This window comes from Mustela lutreola, chromosome 8, assembly GCF_030435805.1.
Source record: "Mustela lutreola isolate mMusLut2 chromosome 8, mMusLut2.pri, whole genome shotgun sequence".
Classification (NCBI taxonomy): domain Eukaryota; kingdom Metazoa; phylum Chordata; class Mammalia; order Carnivora; family Mustelidae; genus Mustela; species Mustela lutreola.
Window position 1 is genome coordinate 151237686 of NC_081297.1, and position 21556 is coordinate 151259241.

The 21556-nt window shown below is 57.8% G+C and overlaps 2 protein-coding genes across 5 annotated transcripts; one reads left to right on the forward strand and one right to left on the reverse strand.

Annotated features, from left to right (window-relative positions):
• Positions 1-3902: 3902 nt before the first annotated feature.
• Positions 3903-8408, reverse strand: LMF2 (lipase maturation factor 2). Its single transcript, XM_059187400.1, has 14 exons — positions 8275-8408; positions 7538-7791; positions 7372-7400; positions 7020-7237; positions 6767-6945; positions 6251-6392; positions 5978-6112; positions 5801-5906; positions 5631-5727; positions 5380-5562; positions 5134-5302; positions 4889-5000; positions 4719-4815; positions 3903-4635 (listed from the first exon to the last, which is right to left on the reverse strand). Exons 1-14 carry the CDS (start codon positions 8366-8368, stop codon positions 4330-4332), a joined length of 2121 nt encoding a protein of 706 aa, XP_059043383.1. The 5' UTR covers positions 8369-8408; the 3' UTR covers positions 3903-4329.
• Positions 8409-8516: 108 nt separating this feature from the next.
• On the forward strand, positions 8517-21431 carry NCAPH2 (non-SMC condensin II complex subunit H2). Of its 4 annotated transcripts, XM_059187410.1 has the most exons (21): positions 8637-8758; positions 11566-11651; positions 13762-13863; positions 16460-16515; positions 16621-16705; positions 16783-16851; positions 16979-17058; positions 17150-17283; positions 17550-17630; positions 18076-18206; positions 19101-19163; positions 19450-19516; positions 19706-19813; positions 19913-19966; positions 20124-20194; positions 20274-20364; positions 20455-20526; positions 20621-20676; positions 20756-20857; positions 20950-21099; positions 21165-21431. In XM_059187410.1, the coding sequence occupies exons 2-21, from the start codon at positions 11637-11639 to the stop codon at positions 21303-21305; spliced, it is 1728 nt and encodes a 575-aa protein (XP_059043393.1). In that variant the 5' UTR covers positions 8637-8758; positions 11566-11636; the 3' UTR covers positions 21306-21431. The 4 variants fall into 4 exon arrangements, with proteins under 4 accessions (XP_059043392.1, XP_059043390.1, XP_059043391.1 ...); XM_059187409.1 differs by lacking the exon at positions 11566-11651 and having other exon boundaries at positions 8517-8758; positions 20950-21066; XM_059187407.1 differs by lacking the exon at positions 11566-11651 and having other exon boundaries at positions 8519-8758.
• Positions 21432-21556: the final 125 nt, after the last annotated feature.

Genomic DNA, 21556 nt, shown 5'->3' on the forward strand with positions numbered 1-21556 from the left:
CAACGCAATCGACAGAACCAACGCAATCCCATTCCAATCCCAATGGTATTTTTTTCATAAATAGAAAAGTTCATTCTAAAATTAATGTGGAATCTCAAAGGACCCTGAATAGCCAAAACAGTCTTGAGATAGAAGAATCAAGCTGGAGGACTTGCATTTCCCAATTTCAAAAGTTACTACAAAGCTACCGTTGCAGTCCCATCATAAAGACAGATATATAGGGGCACCTGGGTGGCTCAGTGGGTTAAAGCCTCTGCCTTCGGCTCAAGTCATGATCCCAGGGTCCTGGGATCAAGCCCCGCATCGGGCTCTCTGCTCAGCATGGAGCCTGCTTCCTCCTCTCTCTCTCTGCCTACCTCTCTGCCTACTTGTGATCTTCCTCTCTGTCAAATAAATAAATAAAATCTTAAAAAAAAAGACATACATAGACCAACGGAATAGATCAGAGATCCCAGAAATAAGCCCTCGCCTATATGGTCAGCTGATTTTTGACAAGGTTGCTAAGACCAGGGGCGCCTGGGTGGCTCAGTTGTTAAGCATCTGCCTTCGGCTCAGGTCATGATCCCAGGGTCCTGGGATCGAGTCCCACATCGGACTCCCTGATCAGTGTCAGCCTGCTTCTCCCTCTCCCACTCTCCCTGCTTGTGTTTCCTCTCTCTCTGTCAAACAAATAAAATCTTAAAAACAAACAAACAAACAAACCCAACATCGTTTATTAAAAAAGTTTGCTAAGACCACTCACTGGGGGAAGCACTGTCTTTTCAACCAACGATGCTGAGAAAACTCGATGTTTCCATGCGGAAGAATGAAGTTGGACCCTACCTCACACCATGTGCAAAACTAACTTAAAGTGGGCCAAAGACCGAAATGTAAGAGCTGAAACGATAAAATTCTTAGAAGAAATGCAGGGGGAGTCTTCATGACCTTGGATTTGGCAACGATTTCTTGGATATGATGCCAAAAGTAAGAGAATTAAAGAAAAAATAGGTAAACTGGATTTCACAAAAATTAAAGACTTTGGGGATGAAAGGACACTACAGAGAGAGTGGACAGGCAATCTGGAGATGGGGAAACGTCAGGCAAACGCGAAATCAAAGCCACTGCAAGATGCCGTTGCATGTCCCCTGGGACGATGACTACCCAAGGAATAAATACACCGATAAATGAGCAAACAGGGAAGGAGCCAGCGCTAGCCAGGGTGTGGATAACATCTGAGCGCTGGCACACACCGGGAGGGGTGTGAGCGGCCCTGCTGCTCTGGCAGACGGTTTGCACCTCCTCGGAGAAGTCAGCACCGCCGCAGACCCTGCCTGGCCACTCCCTCGTGCGGGCCCCAGCTAACTGAAAGCAGTAACTCAGGCAGATACCTGTACATCAGTGTCCATTTACATGGTCCACAATAGCCAAAAAAAGGTGGAAACAACCCAAATATGCATCGATGGATAAAAGAATAATCAAAATGTGGTAGAAACATGCTATGGAATGACGTTCAGCCGTAAAAATGAACCGAGGCTCTGAGTGGGTCTCGAAAACGGGATGCTGAGTGAGAGGAGCTGGACCCAGAGGGCTGCCATCCAAGTGTCCCAAGCTGGAAAGTGGAGGGAGGGCTGCAGTATGTCAGCTATGGGGGCAAGGATCCTGGAGGGGAGGACGGAGGGTTAAGATGGACTAGAGTGATGAATGCACAACTCTGAATCCACTGACAGCCTCTGAATTATGCATTTGAAATGTTTTTTTTTTTTTTTAAGATGCTATTTATTTATTTGACACAGAGAGAGAGAGAGCGAGCGCACAAGCAGAGAGAAGCAGGAGGCAGGAGTGGGAGAGGGAGAAGCAGGCCTCCTGCTGAGCAGAGAGCCCGATGCGGGGCTCGATCCCAGGACCCTGAGACCATGACCTGAGCTGAAGGCAGAGGCTTAACAGACTGAGCCACCCAGGCACCCCTGAATTACACATTTAAAAAAATATTTACTTGAGAAAGAGAGGGCATGACAGTGTGGGGGGCACAGAGTGGGGGGAGAGGAAGGGACAGGCTCCACTAAGCCCAGAGTCTAATGGTGGGCTTGATCCCAGGACCCTGAGACCATGACCTGAGCCAAAATTAACTCGGATGCTCAGGGTGCCTAGGTGGCTCAGTTGGTTAATACTTTTTGACTCTTGATTTCAGTTCAGATCACGATCTCAGGGTCCTGGGATTGAGCCCCATGTCGGGCTTTGTGCTCAGCAGGGAGTCTGCTTGTCCCTCTGCCTCTCCCCCTGCACTTACACGTGTGTTCTCTCTCTCTCTCAAATAAATAAAATCTTAAAAAATAAGTTGCAGGAAACAAGAAAAAGCCCAAAGAAATTCACAACCTGAATTTAAAAGCCTAAAGAAAGAACCAAAGAGCTAGCCTTGAAATAATACACAGGATGTCATTCTACAATGGAAAATTCAAAAATCAATGAGAAACAGGTTCATTATTCAACAAACAGTACTGACAATTTTGGCTGCATGGGAAAAAAACTGTTCTTGGGTTCCACATTATGACCAATCCATTTCACCTAGATTAAAAAGGAAAATGTAAACAAGAAAACCTTACGAATCTAGAGAAAATTATAGACGAAATAGCCATTCACTCACATATAGCATAAAAATAATAAAATTACAAGATTCAGAAGCTTCCAATACAGTATAAAGTCAGTTCCCCCGAACAAGACCAACATCGGTATGCTTGAGAGAGTGTGTTTAAAGTGGAGAACGAGAACTTGTTTTGCCTTGTTCTTATTTTGCTGTTTTTCAAAAAATATTCTCTGCAGTGAACTAATCTTTGACATTCCTAAAAGAATATGTTTTGATATGTGAAACAAAAACCTAAAGGAAAAGAACACAATTTTGAATGTTAAACACACAACTTTTTTTTGTTTAAGATTTTATTTATTTATTTGATGGGGAGAGAGAGAGAGAGTGCAAGTAAGCAGAGCGGCAGGCAGAGGGAGAGAGAGAAGCAGGCTCTCTGCTAAGCAGGGAGCCTGATGCGGGGCTCGACCCCATGACCCTGGAATCATGACCCGAGCTGAAGGCAGCTGCTTAACCAACTGAGTCACCCAGGCGCCCCAACCCACAACGTTCTTAAACCAGAAGTCAACTCACAGCTGGCCGGGTGCGCATGTAGGAGCCCCCAGGAAGGCGCCCGGAAGCTTTGGCCGCGGGTCTGTGTGAGCCCAATGTGGCTGTGTGCAGAGAATGAGCTCAGAGCTGTTTCAGTTGGTCAAGGTGGGGGGTGGAGCCGAGTGCACGGGGGGTCGACTGGGGGTCCGTGGGGTCAGAGCATGAGAGGTGAGTGCTGAGGACAGTCGGGGCAGGGGAGGTGGGTGTACAAGTTCCCAGAGGGCAGGGACCTCCCGAGTGACCACTGAACCCCAACAGAAACCGAGGCAGTGCCCTCAATGCCTGCTGCCGCAGGTCCTCTTCCTGGATGGTCAGACAGGTTCTCCCTCCTTCCCGCCTCCCCACCCACACCCTAGAGTACACTCGGCCAGTGGCTGGAACAGGGTGCCCGCCCTGCCCAAGAAGTCTAGGGCCTGACCCTTTAGCCATTTCGAGACAAGGAAGCAGGGCGAGCAAAGAAGGAAGAAGCCAGTTTCTGGTGGGTTCTCAGGTGCTGGGAGGGTTCTAGGCCCCATATGCCACCACGGGCCGCCTCACTGACTTGGTGTGTGGTGCTGACAGGTTGGTCAGGCTGTGCCTGACCATGCCCCTGCGTCTATTTTATAGGGGACCGTAGAAAGGAGAGAACAAAGGCATCCTAGAGGCCAGGTCAGCTGTCAGCAGGACCGTACCTGTGCCTCTCGCCTGCCAGAGGCAGGGAAGGGCCACGGTTCTCAGGTCTGTGAAGTGGCAAGGAGACGTCACACACGAGGTTGGGCACAGAGGTACGTTTATTGGATCCCGGATCTCAGGATCTTCCCTCCTCCTGCCTCGCTTCCTCAGCGGGTCTGCCTCACCCACTCTTGTGCAGGGGTGAGTCAGGGGCATCAGACTTGGCTCCTTGAAGAGGGGAAAGGTTTTCCCACAGCCCTGGTTACAACGTCCCGGGGAAGACCCTGAGCCGGGTCATATGCCTGCCTTGTAGGTCAAGGCTGGGGGTAGGCTGGGGTTGGCGTGTGTCTTGGGGTGAGTGGGCCCTCCAAGCTGCAGGGCGGCCAAAACCTGCCTGAGAAGACAGCAACCCATCCTGCGCCTGTCACGGTGGTTGGCTAAGGCACACTGGCTGGACTGTGTCCTGCCACAGAAGGCCAGAGATGTGTGGGTACCCTGACCCTCTCTGGACATGGGGCTGCAGAATGCAGCTACTTTTTCCTCCTGGGAATCTGGGAGCTGCCGCTGCTGCAGTTCTCAGGGGCTGGGACGGCCTGTCTGCCGGCAGCTCCGGACGCCTTCCTGGCAGCTGGCCTGTGCTTCTCCTCCTTGGCCAGAGGGGAGGAGGGGGGGGAATGGGGCCCCAGCAGGGCCTGCATGACCCTAATGGCCCCCACCGTGGCGAGGAGCCCCCAGAGCAGGGTGGAAGCCTCCAGCGGAGAGAGCTGTTTCCGTATCCAGCGGAGGGCCTGGGCCAGCGTGTTACCGGAGCCGCGGGCTCGGGGTGGGCTCTTGTCCTGTGGGTGCAGGATTGAGGAACGTCTGCGGGCACCATGCCTGTGGAGGGTCATACACCACCCCCTCCCTCGTGCCTTCCCACCTGGAGGCCAAACTGTCGGAGCAGCATGTCCAGCGTCGGGTCCCCCAACGACACTGGCGGGAAGAATTCTTCTACCCACTGGCGTCGCCACCACTGGCTGCAACAGGGCAGTGTGCTCAGGGGGGCCCTGAGCCCAGAGCCCAGCACCCCACGCAGCACTCTGGCTTTACCTCTGCTCCCCAGGTTGTGAGAACCAGTACTTGTAGCGCTGGGCCCGCACGTAGGTGGGCGGCTGCTTGTGGAAGGGGTACTTAGCCACGTCATTCTGGATGAGACGGACCACTGCAAGGGAGCAGGACTCAGCACGGCCAGAGGACCACAGCCCCAGCCTCCCTTTCCCACACACCCTGCGCCTCCTAGACCCTCCCACTTTCCCAAGAGCCCCCCCACCCCGCAACTCCCCACCAGGCCTCACCAGGGTCCTTGCCCTGCAGCAGGCGCAGGACCAGGCTCGTGAACCAGGGGCTGTGAGTGTGTGGGCCCAGGGCTGCGAACCACATCTGCCAATCGAGGCGGGGCTGGTGGGGCACCACGACGGGGGGCGGCCGACTCACATTCCCGGGCTTGTACATGAACTCGATCTCCTGCCCGGCAGAGCGTGTGAGCACTAGCTGCTGGACTGGAGACCCCCTCCCCCACCCCTGCCCGTGGGGACGCTTACCATCCAGTGGTGCCCATCATAGCTGCCCTCCAGTACCACTTCAGGCCGCCCGCCGAGACCGGTCATCCGGCGGAAGAGGCCGTAGGAGTTTGCCAGCTGCAGGTGCTCCACGGCCCCAAACAGCCGGTGCGCCCCGCTCCAGAGATGCCCATGGCTCGAGGGCTCGATGTAGGAGTATGGTACCTGCAGCAGGGGGCAGAAGCTCAGTGCTGCCCCTCCAGCCCCCACCCTCCTCCCCAAGGGCTACCCACCAGGCTGATCACAAACAAGGCCACCGTGGCAGTGCCAAAGACGAGCAGCTGGGCCGCAGTGCAGAACTTCCTCAGCCACCCTTGCACCTGGGTCCACCTGGGGGGCAGGGGACCCAAGTGCCGTCAGGCCTGACCTGCACAGCTCTACCCCACCCCGCCGGACCACGTACCTCCAGAGGGCCGTCAGCAGTTCCCAGGTGAGGGAGGCCGCCCCCAGCCACATGGTGGGCAGGGTCACCATCTTCAGCCACTGGGAAAATTGGTGGAAGGTAAAGGCTGCAGAAAAAGAAAGGGACGTGAGGAGGAACCGTCCAGCCTTTGTCCTCCGGCCCCCGGCTGGCACTCACTGGTTCTGGAGCGGACAACATGCTGCTCCCAGTCAACTTCCAGGCCAAAGTAGTGTACGGTGCCGTAGGCCAGCAGCCCGTAGACGGTCAATTCCAACAGCAGAGATAGCACAGCCAGCAGCGCCCTGGGCCAGGCTGCCGAGCGAGAGAGTCATGGGTCGGCTGGGGAGGGACCAGAGCAGGGCTCACTTGGGGGGTGTTGGAGGGAAGCAAACTTGCTGCTGGGCCGTCGGGCTGACAACGCCTGGCGATCGGGGACAAGCTCACACTCACATGTGGGTCTCTTTTGGCAGTGGCTGTCGCCAGACTCGGCAGTCAGATGCCCGTCATCCAGAAGAGCGGTGGTGAGCACCAGGGTGAGCAGATTGAAGAAGTTGTAGTTGCCAGTGATGATAATCAGGACTTGCAACAAAACCTGGGAGAAGGTCTGCACTGAGGGCTGCAGGGCCTACCCCTCCCCGGCCCTTCCGAGCCCTCTTTCAAGGCCCTCCGCAACCCATGCCTGGGTTTCTCCAGCAGGCGCCCCCTCCCCTGCTCATCACCCCCAGCCTGTTATGCTCCCACTCCAACTGGCCTCTACCCCCTGCTCATACCTTCCACGGCTCCCCATCACCTGGAGAAAAACCCAAGCTCAGCACGCCTCCTGCAGCCCTTCCCCACCTGCCTCCGCTAACTCGTGCTTCTGCTCATGAGGCCTTCTGGATCACCCCGCTCCAGTGGGACGACGACCCACTGGCAGTGCTGCGAAATGCCATGTCCTGGCTTCCTGATGGCGGAGGCCCCACCAACCTGGGAGTAGAAAGCAGCCAAGCGCAGGCGGCGCACAGGGGCGAAGAAGAGAGGGGGCACCGCGATCTCGATGAGGAACGTGGCCACCACGGACAGTCTGTGCAGCCAGACGGGCAGGTGGTGGGCGAACCAGGAGGCAGGGGTGGGCAGGCACTGTGTTTCGTAGTGGTAGGTGAGGGCTGCGGGTGTAAGTGGGTGGTCAGGGTGAGGCAGCCCCCCCCACGCTACCCCACACTCAGGATGGGACCCTCACCAGTTAGTCCCCACCACGCGGGGCAACGGCTGGTCAGCTTGACCACACCCGAGGCAAACATGAGGCGAAACAGCAGCCAGCGCACGAGCCAGAAGGGGAGGCCTTCGTGGGGTGAGGTCCCTGCGAGCCCCCCCTGGGGGGGCTGCTTATGGTGGGGGGGCTGCCTCAGGGGGGCCACCAGCACCGCCAGGAAGCCAGTCTCCAGCAGCAGGGAATCCCTGTGGGGAGAAGGAAGAGCACAAAGGGCCCCTCCCCATCAAGGCCGTTCCCCTTGGAGGGTCCTCCCTGGAGAGGCAAACATATTCCGCCGCTGCCCCCACCTCCTGCAGCCCCTCACCCGGAAGTCACTCACCACTGGAAGTAAAGAAACACCTGGCCCACCTGCAGGGAGAAGGGGGGTGTGTCTGCGGAGGCAGGCCAGGCAGAGGCAGGGGGGAGGCGCAGGGTGGACAGGACCGGACTGAATTGGTGACCAGGGTCCCAGCGGTGGATGGGGGCGGCAGGCAGCCCCCACTTGCCTGGCAGGCAGACAGGTAGGCCGCCCAGAGCAGCAGGTAGACGAAGACGTTTCGCAGCCGGCGCAGCAGCAGGGCGCCCAGGGCCAGCAGGGTGCCCAGCAGGGTCAGCAGCTCCAGACCCTGCGACGTGTCCAGCCCCAGCTGCGGAGCCTCCCACAGCAGCGTCGGCGTCTCCCACAGCTGCTGCCAGCGCCCCTTGCCCTGTGGTCTCAGCGTCCTCCGCGCAGGCAGGATGCCCTCGGCTCCATACAGGCCTGTGGGAGGGCACGTCAGGGCCGGGACACTGCCCTCCGAGGCCGGACTCCGCGCCCTCCAGGCAGGGCCTGCAGACCCCCCTCCTGAGGTCTCGACTGCGGGACCTGCAGACTCTGGCCACCCCGGCGCGAACCCGCGGATCCCCGGCCCTTCCGAACCAGACTCCGCAGGCCTGGTCCTCCCGCCCGGCGGGGCCGAGGTCGCCCCTCGTCCCGCTCCCGGTCTTTCCCCCGCGCGCCCTGCCTGGTCTGGGCCCGCCCCGGCCCCCGGGTCTGAGCCCGGAGCCGACGGGAAGCGCGCCGCAGCACGCCCCGGTTTCCCGCCAAGCTCCCGCCGCCCGCAGGCCGCGAACGGAGGCCGCCCCGGGGGATCCGAGGCCTGGTCCTCACTCCGCCCGCGCCCGCGCTCTCGGCGAAGCGTCGGCGGGCGCGGGCGCGCACAGAGGGCGCGGGCGAGGGGCCGTCCCCGCGGCGCGCCCTCACCCGGGATCTGCAAGTAGAGGGACGCGAAGGCCAACGCGAAGACGACGGCCACGCCCTGGAGGAAGAGCTGCCTCGGGAGCCGCGAGCCCGCCATGTCCGCTACGCCGCAGCCGCCGTCGGCGCCGGGCCCCGCCCCGCCCCGCCCGCCGCGCCGACAAGCCCCGCCCCGCCCCGCCTCCAGCGCGGCGCGCGGCGCCCGGGGCGTCCTCCCCGGCGGGGGCCGCGTGCGTCATAGATGTGCGCGCGGCGGCGCGGGCGACGTTTTTCCCCTGGGCGGGAACGGCAAAATGGCGCCAGAGCTAGTGGCGGGCTGAGGACGCTGGCGGCCCTGGAAGACGCTCCTGCGGTCCCCGGGCCGCCCCGGCCCCTCCCGGACATGGAGGACGTGGAGGCGCGCTTCGCCCACCTGCTGCAGCCCATCCGCGACCTCACTAAGAACTGGGAGGTGGACGTGGCGGCCCAGCTGGGCGAGTATCTGGAGGAGGTGAGCGCGGCCCCGGGGGCGTGGCGCGGGGCGGGCGGGCGGGGCCGCGAGGCGGGGCGGCGGGCCGGGGGCGGCGGGCCGGGGGCTGCGGGCCGGCCGCGCCCCGCCTCCTCGGCTGCGGCGCCCGCGCTCCGGCGGCGCTCGCGCTCGGGCTGGCGGCTTTCCTGTTTCGCAGCGGCGCCTCGGCGTCTGGGAATCAGCCCGGAGGTGTCGTCCCCGGTCGCTGCCTGTGCGCCGGCCGAGAAACGGGGTCAGTGGGTGCGACCAGCCCTCTGGGTGGAGCAGACCTTGGCGCGCGCTCGCGTGGGAGAGCCGGGTTCTCCGTGCGTTTCCGGGCGGCTTCGAGCTGCCGCCAGCACGTGGTCAGTCTGCGGACGGCGCAGCCGAGTGCAGGCCCCGGGACGAGCAGCGGGCTCCGCTTGAGCACATCGCTGCGCTCCGCAGCCCGTCGGGCCGCGCTCGTCCGTATCCGCGGTGGCGTCCGTCCTGCCAGATCCGGGGGGCGCTACAAACGTGGCCTTGCTCGGCCCAGCAGGTTTTGTCGGGCTGCACCCTCTCTTTTTGGAACAGGGTTACCTGCTCTGATTTTCCCCCCAAGTTATTTGCTTACTTTTTTCCCGCTGTCCGCTCTGTATGTTGAGCTCCTCTGGCAAGCCCTGGGCCAGCAGCTTCTTACATATCTCCCCTAAACTTACTTCCATGATTTTAAGTGTATGAGGATGACTCTCAGTTCATATCTCCACCCCAGATCTTTTCTGTGAATTTATTTTCTGCCCAGTTACTCTTGACATTCTACTTCGATGTTCCATGCAGGCGTCTCAGATTCAATACGTTAACTTAGAGCTCTTGGGGCGCCTGCGTGGCTCAATCCATTAGTCAGGATTTCAGTGTCCTGGGAGCCCCGCATCAGGCTCCCTGCTCAGTGGGGAGTGTGCTCCCTCTCCCTCTGCATCCCCCTCACCCCCAACTCATGCCCTTTCTCAAATAAATAAAATGTTAGGAAAAAAAATAAAGTGGATATCCTGCCTAGATCTGTCTTCTAGTCCCGGTAAATAGCACTGCTGACCAACGGAAGGTGAGAGCTAAGAGCTGCTCTGCTGAAACCCTGTGTTTCACACCCCGTTCACCCATGGATTCTGTCTGTTCACCCCCAGAATTTTACTTGAAGTCATCTGTTCTTTACCTCGGATTCATGTAAAACCTTCCTTCCCAGGCTCCTTACAGCTGTTTTGGCCCCATCCAGTTCATGCTCTATCCAGTAGAAAGTGTGACTCTCAGCTGCTGTGGTGTCCTGTCACCCCTCGGGGCCTTTCTGCTGCACTCAACAGAGAGTACAAACCACCTTTTTTGAGTCTGGCCTTGCTGACTGTTTTAGCCTCATCCTGGGCTTCTCTCCACCTGTTCTTTGAAGCCAATCAACCTACAACTCTGGAACTCATTCTTTTTTGTTGTTGTTGTTTAAATAAGGAAATTTACTTAGTATTATTATTGTTGTTATTGTTGTTATTTTTAAGGAATCTCTGTACCCAGCCTGGGGCTTGACTTCACAACCCTGAGATCAAGAGTCGCATGCTCTAAGGCGCCCCGGAGCTCGTTCTTGTCCCAGGGTCTTCATAATTTCTGCCTCCACTGGGGAAGACTCTTTCTTCTTTTCTTCTTCTTTTTTAGATGGACTTTTTTTTTTTTTTTAAGATTTTATTTATTTATTTGGCAGAGAGAGACACAGCAAGAGAGGGAACACAAGCAGGGGGAGCAGGAGAGGGAGAAGCAGGCTTCCCATTGAGCAGGGAGCCTGATGCGGGGCTCTATCCCAGAACCCTGGGATCATGACCTGAGCCAAAGGCAGACGCCAGGTGCCCCTGGAATATTCTTTCTTTCGTTCTTTTTGCAACGAGTCCCTTCATCCTTTACATCAGTACATCAGGACATCGTCCTGTGTCTCAGTGATTCCTTAACTTGTTCACTTGTTTGTGGTCTTTCCACTCGAGAATGTCAGTTCTGCTAGGGCAGGAACCGTGTGTGCATTCTGTTCCCTTTGCATAATAGAATGCCTGGCACATGGTAGACACAGAGTGTGTGTTTGTTGAATGAATCCTTGATCTATTGATCTGCCTCCTCTGCTTGGACACATAGGCTGCTAAAAAAATTCGGAGAATTGTGCTGGGTGGGGCTGTTATGGGTTCAGGTATCCACAGTGAGCAGGCTGCTTGGTGATGCCTGGTAAATCTGCTTCCTGGCTTGGTCGGCTCCTTCCTTCCTTCTAAAGATTTTTAAAATTTTTTATTTTTTAATATTTAAGTTTTAAAATTTTTTTTTCAGAGAGAGAACATGTAGGGAGGAGGGGCAGAGGGAGAGAGAGAGAATCTCAAGCAGACTCCATACTCAGTGTGGAGCCCGATGAGTGGTTCAATCTTACAACCCTGAGTTCGTGACTTGAGCTGAAGCCAAGAATTGGACTCTCAACACTCAATCTGACACTGAGCCATCCTGGCCACTGAAATATTTTGTTTTTTAATCATTTTTAAGTAATCTCTATACCCAGAGTGGGGCTTGAAGTTAGAACCCTGAGATGGAGAGTCGCACGCTCTACTAACAGTCAGCCGGCCACGCCCTGCTTGGTGCTTCTGTGTTTGCTCTTGCAGACCTCTGCCCTCTGAAGTCCTGATTTCCTGCTTCTACTTTTGTCCCTACCCTTCTTTTCATTTTCCATGCGGCTACCAGAAAGTTCTTTTCTAAAAAAATTTTAACAAATCGTATTATGTTGCTCTTCTGTTTATTTGTTCATGGTTGTTGAGTGTCTGTTGTAGCCAAGAATCGTGTTAAACTCCGAGAAGATAGTGGCAAGGAAACAGTCGTCTCTGCTCCCCCTTCTGGGAGGATGGATCGTAAGGAAGTAAGCATGCGGGTTGGAACAGGTGTTAGTTCTACAGAGAGGTTAAGAGAGGGGCTCGAAGTCCTAGCTAGTGGGTGGCAGAGTGGAGGCCCCCTCCTCACTGTGTCTTTGTGTAAAAACAGACTGACGAGAGATTCAGAAGGAACGTTGAGGGCTCCAAGAGGAGTCTGGGTGAAAGGACTTGGCCAGTCACGGAGAGCTGAAGCATGTCCCAAGGTTCTGAGGTGGGAGAGTGCTTGGCTCCAAGGGCGACCATGGAGAGGGACCGTGTGACCGCTCTGTAGTGAGTGGGGGAGGGGGGCAAGTGGAGAGGAAGCTGGTTAGCGTACGAGGTTCTCTGTAGAGTTTGGGTTTTTTCCCTAAGAGGGGCAGAAAGCCATTAAGGTTCCGAGTGGAGGGATGTCATCTGCCTTGTGTCTCCCGACGTGCACCTGCTTGTGAAGAGGAGGGTGGAGGGGAGTGGAGGGCGGGAAGAATCCGGTCCGTGCCGGGGCCCGGGCAAGGGGGGAGCTGACTGGTGGTCAGTGAAGAGGAGCAGACGGGTTAGGCCGGAGCATGGAAATACCGGGGGACGCAGCATGGGCTGAAGGGGGAAGCGAGAGAAGACAGGGAGGAGGTAAGATCTGCAGATCCGTGGACGGTGCTTGTGGGGGTATCGGGGTCAGTGTGGACCTGTCCAGTGTGAATTTTGGTTAAGACATGCAAACGGTGTTTGAAGAAGGTAGTTGGACATACAGGTTTAGGCTTAGACGGGAGGTCCAGACTGGAGCGTGCATTTCGGAGTTGTTCAAATGCCGGTGGAGTGTGAGGTCCTACAAGTGGGTGAGCCCGGCCTGAGAAGAAAAGGGCCACTTCTGCAGTTCAGGGCCTGGGTGACTCAGCTGCCCTCTCTTTCAGATCTGTCCTTTCCGGAAAACCCGATCACTTTTCCAGAATGCTCTGCACTCTTTCAGACTGGCGTGTTCCTCCAGAGACCTGAAAAACTTGCTCTGTCCTTCAAGAATTAGTAGAAGTGGCCTCGTGGTAGTGTCCCCCCAGACTCCTCCTTCTTTGGGCCCCCAGAGTGCCTAACGTCTGACCTTGCTCTCCTGCACACCCTGCGTTTTGGACTAGTGCTCATTTTCCTTGCTGGTTGGATCCCAGGTCTGCTGACTGCCTTTGTGGGAGCAGTTGCTCTTCCTAGAAGGCCACTGCCTTCATCTGCCTAGGGAGTGTCTTCCAGGCTCAGCTCCAATGGCAGCACTTCTCAGTTCATCAGACATTTATTGGACACGAGCTTCTGGCCCTGAGGTGGAGGCTGGAATCGGCCCTCACAGGGTGGGGGAAGCCCCGGGCGTGAGAGCTGCGCTGCGGGACGATTCACACGGGCACAGCCGGGAGCGGTGTTCCAGGCGGATGGAGAGCAAAGGCGAAGAGCTTGGGAAACGTGTTGGGGCTTCAGAGTGCTGTTTGCGGAGCGGCGTGCAGGAGAGGGCTCTGTCGTGGAGAGCCCCTGGGTTGCGTATGGAGATAAAACGCTTGTGGACATTTAGCTGTCTTGGGGTGGCCCTAAGCACCACCCTGTGGCAAAGGAGAACGCGCGGCTGTAGATGGGTTTGGGAATTGTCGGCCTGTGGTCTGTGGACCACGCACATTTAGAGGTCGTAGGAGCTGGGGCTCGGGGGAGTCCGGTGAGAGTGGGGGGTCGGGTTGCAGAAGGAAGAGGATTCACTTGGAAGTGTTTCCTTAATTTCTGCTCGGAGGATTTAGACCCCAGTGATTTGTGTCTGTCTCCCCTCTGGGTGAGGGGTCTTCCTGCCTGATTCTGTCCGAGTCAGCCTGGACTTGGGTGGGTTCAGTGCGGTGTGCTGCCAGGCCTCCAGAAGGGAGCTGCTGTGCCACTCTCGCTGCTGGTGGCTGACAGACTCCAGGGCCCTCCTTTTCCAAAACGCTGCCCCTCCCCTCCCAAAATTAAAAAAAAAAAAAGACAACCAGAGAGCCCCAAGCAGAGCTGGTGCTCTGAGGGGCGCCTTGTGGTAACCAGGCCCTGCAGGCTGGGTGCTGGGTGGGCTCTGGGGGGAGCAGTATACACAGATGTTAGCTTCCCAATGCCTGGTATTGTGTCTTGCAGCTGGACCAAATCTGCATCTCTTTTGACGAAGGGAAAACCACAATGAACTTCATTGAGGCAGCGCTGTTGATCCAGGGGTCAGCCTGTGTCTACAGTAAGAAGGTGGGCACCGCCTGGCTGCGGGTCTCATGGGACTGAGGTTCACTGTGCTGCTGGGGCAGGTGGCAGGCTCGTCCCTGTCTGTTCCCTGCTTCGCCAGCGCCTGCTGTCTCCCCAGTTCCGCACTGCCTTATAGCTCGGCTTAGGCTCCTAATCAGAACGGTTGTAATTAAGGAACAAGCTTGGATTGATACTTGCAGGGCTGCTGCTAACGCTGGCCCGTTGGCGGTGTACACAAGAGCCCCACGCAGCAAAGAGTTAGCCCATCTAGAATGTCCGTCCCGAAGCCCAGAAACTGTGTTGTAGAATAAGAGGAAAAGCTGAATGAAGGGAACACCTTGAGAAGAACCAGTATTTAGGACGTGTCCACCAGAAAGAAGTCAGAGCGAGGCAAATTTAAAAAACGTCTGGGAGTCAGAGATGTAGAGAATTTTAAAGGGGAAGAAAAAAAAGACCAAAATTGTTGAATGTAGTGAATTGACCCTCACAGGAAAGGTTTTCATGTGTGTAGTGGGTCTGCAATTGGAAGGTCACCAGGGGTTTTAGTGAGAGGAGGGGAGACTGTGGGGTGGGGAGAGGTGAGAAGGCGCCACATGACCCCTTGTGGGAGAGGTTACAGGGAGGGGACACAGATGGGCAGTCAGCAAAGCCGCGGTCCTCCACCCCGCCGTAATGCACCTCGTTCCCCGCGGACCCTGCCTGGCCTGGTGGTACAGCACTGGGCAGCGGGTAGCTATCAGGATTTCTTAAGTGTTCTTAGTGACAGCCAGGATTGAACCGCACAGAGCTGAAGGGTGAGAGGGCAGGAGAGGCGGCAGATGACCTCCGGTCCTGGTAGAAGCCGTTTGGGCGTGGGTCAGGGCCGTGGGTTGTTAGGCTCCATCTCAGGAGTCCAAAGGGAGAAGTCAGTATTGATGTAGAGAAGTTGGACACAGGCATTTGGAGAGTTCCTGCCTAAGGCCCCAGTTTTCATAACAGAATAAAAGTCAGTTACTGAGAATCAGCTCCTGGGTAGGAAATTTGGAGAGTGAAATTCGGTGAAAGCCTCCTGAGGGGAATGCAGACAAGACTGAGAGCGCCGCCGTCCATGGGGCTCGGTGCCTCCTGCTGGTCACGTGCGTTTCCTCCAGCGGCGCTTAGCCAACCCTGGCGGAGGAGCAAGGAGAAGTGGGTGACAGCCTGGATCCAGAACTGGCAGTTCAGCGGGTGGGAGGAGAGAAGGCGCACAGGAGGTAAGCGTTGGGACGCGTGCCGGGGTCCCAACTAGAAGGGCGAGCGATCCATCTGCATTCGGGCTTAACTTGCACAGGACCCGGTAGATTTACCTCTGGGCAGCAGAAGTTATTAAAACAGTTTAATATCTCGCTGGTTTTGGTCCTAGATAATCCCATTAAATCAGAATCCTACGTCCTGCATTTGTCCTACGAAGGAGTGTCCGCAGCCAGCTTTGCACAAGATGTGAGGTGACAGACAGATGCGTGGGTGTGCGGTAGAGCAAGTGCAGGGACGTGTCAGCAGTGAAGCCTGGAAGGTGTGGGGGGTCAGTAGCGTCCAGTAGGACTTTTTGGAATGATGGAGCCGTTCTGTGATCTGGGCCGTCAGAGGTGGTAAGTACTAGTGACCTGTGGCGCCAGGCCCTTGAAATGTGGTCAGTGTGATGGAGGAATGTTGAGTTTCATTAACTTCATTAACTTAAGTTTAAATTGGTAAAGCCACATGTAGCTAGTGGGTGCAGATTAGGTCACACAGCCTGAGACTCGCGCCCCTGGCCGCACATCCGGGTCCTACCCCTGACCCCGGCGGCTTTCTGTCTCCTGGTTCGTTCTCCTTGGACATGGGAACAGCTCTGATACCTGCTTCCGACAGGCCAGATGGGATGAAGCATGGACACAGATAGATGCGGCAAACACTTAAAAAATTTCACGTTTATTAACCCCAATAAACGGGGCCCATGTGTTGGGGGGCTGCCGTCCGTTTGCTCGCACTGGGTCCAGTGCCTGGTGCCAGGCCCCATACATAAAAGATGTGCAGTGCACATCTGTTGGTGGGAAAACGGGGAAAAAAAAAAAAAAAGGCAGGACCAAGAAGAGAGAGTGGTGTGTGCTCTTGGGCGCTGTTACTGCAGAAGGAATGGCCCAGAGGTGGCCCACGTGCACACCCTGCTGGCCAGCATCTCAGAAATGCTGAGCCTCCCCATCGTGGTGGGGTCCCACAGGTTGTGGCTGGGGCTCATGGAGGTGGGGCACTGGTGGCCCACGCCTGCGGGAGGGAAAGGAGCCAGCTCTGGGTGCTGGGCGGGGTCAGCACGGAGATGGGCTTGTGGGCCGCACGCAGGCCAGTGTGTGAGGCGCGAAGGCCAGCAGGGCTGCTTGGAGTGTGGGGACAGAGGAAGAGGAGAGGGCCACAGCTGATGAGACGCGCTGGTTGGACTGGAGAAGTCTTTCTGGCAGTCACATTGGCAGGACTTGGGCTGGAAGTTTTGGCTTTTCTGTGTACAGGCTTGTCTGTGTGTGTACACAGCAAGGGCTCTGGGGAGGGCCCTGGACCATCTGGGCTGGGCTTTTCTTTCCACTCCTCACTGGCTGCTTCTGGTCCCCAGGTGGAGTACCTCTACTCGCTGGTCTACCAGGCTCTCGACTTCATTTCTGGCAAGAAGTGAGTACTGGTCTGAGCCCGGAGGTGGAGGCCTGTCTGCCCCGCATGTAGCTCAGGGGAGGCCCGTGCAGCCTCCCAGACGCCCGTGCATTGGTTCTCTCTCAGGCGGGCCAAGCAGCTCTCCTCGGAGCGGGAAAATGGGGCCAGGGGGGACACCAGCTCCATGGCTCCCCAGGAGGGGGAGGACCAGGTGAGAGTTCTTGGCCGCCTGACCACTGCCCCCTGCACACTTGCCCAGCGCTGCTCCTGAGCTCTGTTTCCCCGCAGTTCGTGTCGCTGGATGACCTCCCGGACTCGCGTGCTAATGTGGATCTGAGGACTGACCTGCCCCTCCGTGTGAGTGCCCCTCCTCCTGTAGGGGCTGCACTGAGCTGCAGGGGCTGTGGGAAGGCATCCTCCCACGTGGGTTCCCCACCTGGAAACCCCGGGGCCTGTGGCTCACCCACTCTTGGCCTCCATGCAGGAGGTCCTCATTGTCCCTCTCCTGCCCATGGCCCTCGTGGCCCCTCATGAGATGGAGAAGAACGTCAGCCCCCTGTACAGGTACGGGCCTGAGCCTGGTGGAGGGAGTCCGATAAGGGGAGAGGGCCCAATGGAGAGGGTCTCTGCATCGGTTGTGTTTCTGCCTGCACAGCTGTCAGGGGGAGGTCCTAGCCAGCCGGAAGGATTTTAGGATGAATACATGCACCCCCCACCCCAGGGGAGCCTTCATGTTGGAGCCAGTCGGCATCTCCCCAGTGGAGACCCTGCTGCCGAGGAACCGGAAGGGTGAGGGCTTGGATGTGGGGGCTTGGGAAGGAAGGGTCCCCTGTGCCTGTGCCTGCCAGCCCTGGTCCCACCTCTCTCCCCAGGCACCTGCACTGAAGGTGGTTCTGTTGGTGCAGTTCCCCTCTGTCCTGGCTTTGGCCATAGCTGGCTCAGCCCCGGGGTGCCTGAGTCCTGTGCCAGGTCTCTGCTCTCCCTACCTAGCCCTTGGGAGGGACCTCCTGGGGGAGGGCGAGGGCTGACCCTGTCCCATCCCCCATCTTTCCCAGAGGCTGAGAGGGCTGAAGAGCAGCCAATGGAAGTTGCTGCGTGCGGTCCTGGCCCTGTGCTCGACGTCTCCCCGGAGTCCAGTGAGGAGAGAGGACGTGTGGATTTGCAGTGGGGGTGGAGGTTGGGGGGCGCGGGGCTCTGCACGGGGCTCTACTCAGCTGCCCCAGGGGTGAGGTGTGGGGAGCAAGGAAGCCTGGCTTCTTTGTGCCCAGGCTTTGGCCTCCCTCCCCACCGTGGCCCACTTGGTCTCATGACTGCCCTCTGACCATTCTTGAGCCTGTGAGGTTTGGATCTATCCCTCCTCTCTGGGCAAGCACGGATGGCAGCATTTCAGGAGGAAAATTGCTAAAAGTAAAAGGAGCCAAACAGAATAGAGGGGCATGACGAGAAGAGTGGGAAGTGCCCGGCTGCGTTCTCAGGGTCTGATGAATGAGGCTGGGTGAGGGGCGGGCCTTGCAGGTTCTCCTGGGTGTTGGCCAGGGGTGGCCTCCCACCTCCTGTCTGGTGTCTTCCTTCCCTGCTCAGGTGCCTCTCCAGAAGGCCCAATGCCTGGAGGTGGTGGTGAGGATGAGGGCGCAGAGGAGGCAGCAGAGCTTCCTGAGGCCACAGCCCCCGAGGCCCCTCAGGAGCCCCAGGAACCCAGGAGCCCGCAGGAGGTAGGACCCTGACTGAGGCCTGCAAAGCTCGAGCCATCAGCTGGGCAAGCTTGCCCACACTTAGATGGGACAGGCAGCACTGTGAGCTTTGTACTCTGTTCCTTCCGTCTGGTCCTTGCACACTAGGGCTGTGGGTGCACCCTCCAGACAGCCTTCGACCTGCCTTTGCACCCAGCCCTTTAGGGCAGCGCTGATCACATTGTCCCTCTTCCTGAGCAGAACAGCTGCGGCTCCTTGGGAAGGAGCTGGGCTTCAGGGTTCAAGCCCCGTGGTGTCTGTAGCTCCCACCAAGGACGGCAGCTGGTTTCCAAAGCTGACTCCTCGAGGTCAGGCTTGCAGGAGGGAATGGGCTCCAAGGTTTTGGCAGCTTCCTTCCACCATCCAGGGTCAGCTTTGTGTTTCCGCTTACAGCTGAGAAACTGATGCACAGAGGAGAAAAAGTTAGTATTTGTTCATTTTGATTGGTAGATGTATCATGTTTATCCTTTTTTCTTTCTTTTTTTAGATTTTATTTATTTATTTGACAGAGATCACAAGTAGGCAGAGCATCGGGCAGAGAGAGAGAGGGGAAGCAGGCTCCCCGCTGAGCAGAGAGCCCGATGCGGGGCTCGATCCCAAGACCCTGAGATATCATGACCCGAGCCGAAGACAGAGGCTTCACCCACTGAGCTACCCAGGCGCCCTATCTTATTATTTTCTTAAAGAAAAATAGAAGTACCCCATGACCACTAGTTTACTAGTTTATATGTTCTCCTACAATTTTTCCCAGAGTTTTGTTTGCCCTCAGAGGGTCCCTACAGGGCTCTAGACATCTGGCCCCGGAGCACAGCTGCTGGGTTGCCTGAGCCTTGGGTGGAGGAGGGAGAGACGGATCTGTGGGCTGTTTCTCTGCAGAGCGCTGCCCAGCCTGGTCGGTGTGTGCTACGGGAGCGACGGCAGCCAGCGTCCCTGGTGAAGGTGAGGGGTCGTGGGGCTCAGACCCCCACGCCAGGGAGGTGGTGCTGAGGCTCCCCTGCCTTCACCCCTGCTGGCTCTCTTGTGAGGAATCTTCCTTCCTCCAGAAATCAGTCACCTCTTCTGCCGCTCTGGGGCACCTCCCTCCCTGGTGTGTCACCCTTGGGTTCTGGATTGAATGTGGCTAGCCCTTCTCTGGCTATCACTGCACTCAGTGGGCTTTTGAGGGAGGGTGGGCATCCCCAGGGCCCCCCGCTCCCTGCAGTGTCTGCTTGTGCTCTGTGCTTAGGAGACTCCAGACCCCTGGCAGAGCCTGGACCCCTTTGACTCCCTGGACTCTAAGCCTTTCAAGAAAGGTAACTGGGTAGAGGGACACCTCCCTTGGGCGTCTGTGGACGGGCTCTCTGGAGCACCCGTGGTTGGTGAGGGTGGGCTCTATACCTGTTAGGAGCCTGGTGGGGACTGTGCTCCCTGGTGCAGTTGCTCCTGGAGCGTGTGGGTGCTGTAGCCTGCCCCAGGGCCCCAAGCTGTGCTCGTGCCCCCAGGTAGGCCTTTCTCCGTACCCCCCTGCGTGGAGGAGGTTCCAGGACAGAAGCGCAAGAGGAAGGGTGCCGCCAAGCTGCAGGACTTCCACCAGTGGTACCTGGCTGCCTGTGAGTGGTGGTGGGGTGTGGGGCTGGGCCAGGGCGGGAGGGTCCAGGTATAGCCTGCAGGGACTTGGCTTGGTTCCCGCTGACCAAATTCTCTTGAAGATGCTGACCACGCTGACAGCAGGAGGCCCCGGCGAAAGGGCCCGTCCTTTGCAGGTGAGGTCAGAGTTGTGAGCGCACCCTTCTGAGGAGCAGTGGTTCTGTGCCGTATTTTGCCTGCCTGCCCTTGGCCTGGGGGCTGCCCAAGGCTCTAGGTGGACTGGGAGTGCCTGGGCAGGACATGGGAGCCCCCTCACGAGATCTTTGTGTGCAGACATGGAGGTCCTGTACTGGAAGCATGTAAAGGAGCAGTTGGAGACTCTCCGGAAGCTGCAGAGGAGGGAGGTCAGTGCTGGCTTTTGTGTGGACCCCACGAGGCCCCTAGTGGGGACAGCAGTGCCCCTCATAGGTGCTCTCTGCACAGATGACTGAGCGGTGGCTGCCGAGGCCGGAGGAAGGGCTGTGGCCTGTGGAGGACCAGCTGGAGGATTCCCTGGAGGATCTCGGGACAGCAGGTGGGGGCCTGCTGGGATGGGCCCGGGTGGGGGGGTTCAGTGTCCACTGCCAGCAAACCTGCCTCCTGCTGGGGCTTCTCTGTCTGCCAGCAGATGACTTTCTCGAGCCTGAGGAGTATGCAGAGCCTCAGGAGGCAAAGCCTGGGGAAGCTGCTGACCTGGGTAGGTCTGAGAGGGGCCTGCTGGCCAGGGGGCCACGAGAGGGAGGAAGGGTGTGGCCCACGGCCCCATCAGCTCACAGTTGCCTCTTTTCCAGAGGCAGAGGCCATGCCAGCATCCCTGAGCTATGAGGAGCTGGTCCGAAGGAATGTGGTAAGTCTGAGTGAGAGCTGGCGGGTTGCTGGGTGAGGGGCCCCTGCACAGAAGGAGGCAGCTCCCTGGTCCCCCCCAGGAGCTCTTCATCGCCACCTCTCAGAAGTTCGTCCAGGAGACGGAGCTGAGCCAGCGCATCAGGGACTGGGAGGATACTCTCCAGCCCCTGCTCCAAGAGCAGGTGAGGGGCTGGGCCAGTTCTGGCTGAGAAGTGGGGACTCCCCTGTGGCCTGCCTTGATTTTGCCCCAGGACCGTGCCCCTTCTCCTTTCAGGAACAGCACGTGCCCTTTGACATCCATACTTACGGGGACCAGGTGGTGTCCAGGTTCAGCCAGCTCAACCAGTGGTGTCCCTTTGCGGAGCTCGTAGCTGGCCAGCCTGCCTTCGAGGTGTGTCGCTCAATGCTGGCGTCCCTGCAGCTGGTGAGTGGCCTGGGGAGCCTGGGAGGGAAGTGGGCCCCGACCCCGCTGACGCTTCATCCCTACAGGCCAACGACCACACGGTGGAGATCACCCAGCAGCCGGGGCTGGAGGCGGCCGTGGACACCATGTCCCTGAGACTCCTCACACACCAACGGGCCCACAAGCGCTTCCAGACCTACGCTGCCCCCTCCATGGCCCAGCCCTGAGTGCGGAGCATTGAGCCTGAGGGGTGGGCTCTGGAGGTCCATCCCTCCTGGGTGCTGGGCACGCAGTCTGCTCACTACCCTTGTTTCCTGGCCGGCCCAGCCGAATAAAATGGTGTTGCCAACCCACCTAACCCTTCAAGGAACTTAAACTCCTGCTCTGTGCAGGGAAAGGGCTGCCTGTGCCCTAACTCCTTGGCAAGTGACCAGGTCCTGAGCCCTTTCTGCCTTGGCCTCCTGGGACAGATGACAGG

Bases quoted from the DNA above. Each gene is read 5' to 3' on its own strand.
- LMF2 (XM_059187400.1), bottom strand. From the start codon at position 8,368: ATGGCGGGCTCGCGGCTCCCGAGGCAGCTCTTCCTCCAGGGCGTGGCC. The intron at 6,113-6,250 runs GTGAGTGTGAGC...CTCGCTCGGCAG, and splicing joins CTGCCAAAAGAGACCCACAT to CCTGGCCCAGGGCGCTGCTG. The intron at 5,001-5,133 runs GTGAGGCCTGGT...GCTCCCTTGCAG, and splicing joins GCTGCAGGGCAAGGACCCTG to TGGTCCGTCTCATCCAGAAT.
- NCAPH2 (XM_059187407.1), top strand. From the start codon at position 8,651: ATGGAGGACGTGGAGGCGCGCTTCGCCCACCTGCTGCAGCCCATCCGC. The intron at 17,059-17,149 runs GTACGGGCCTGA...CTGCCTGCACAG, and splicing joins AACGTCAGCCCCCTGTACAG to CTGTCAGGGGGAGGTCCTAG. The intron at 19,164-19,449 runs GTGAGGGGTCGT...CTCTGTGCTTAG, and splicing joins AGCCAGCGTCCCTGGTGAAG to GAGACTCCAGACCCCTGGCA.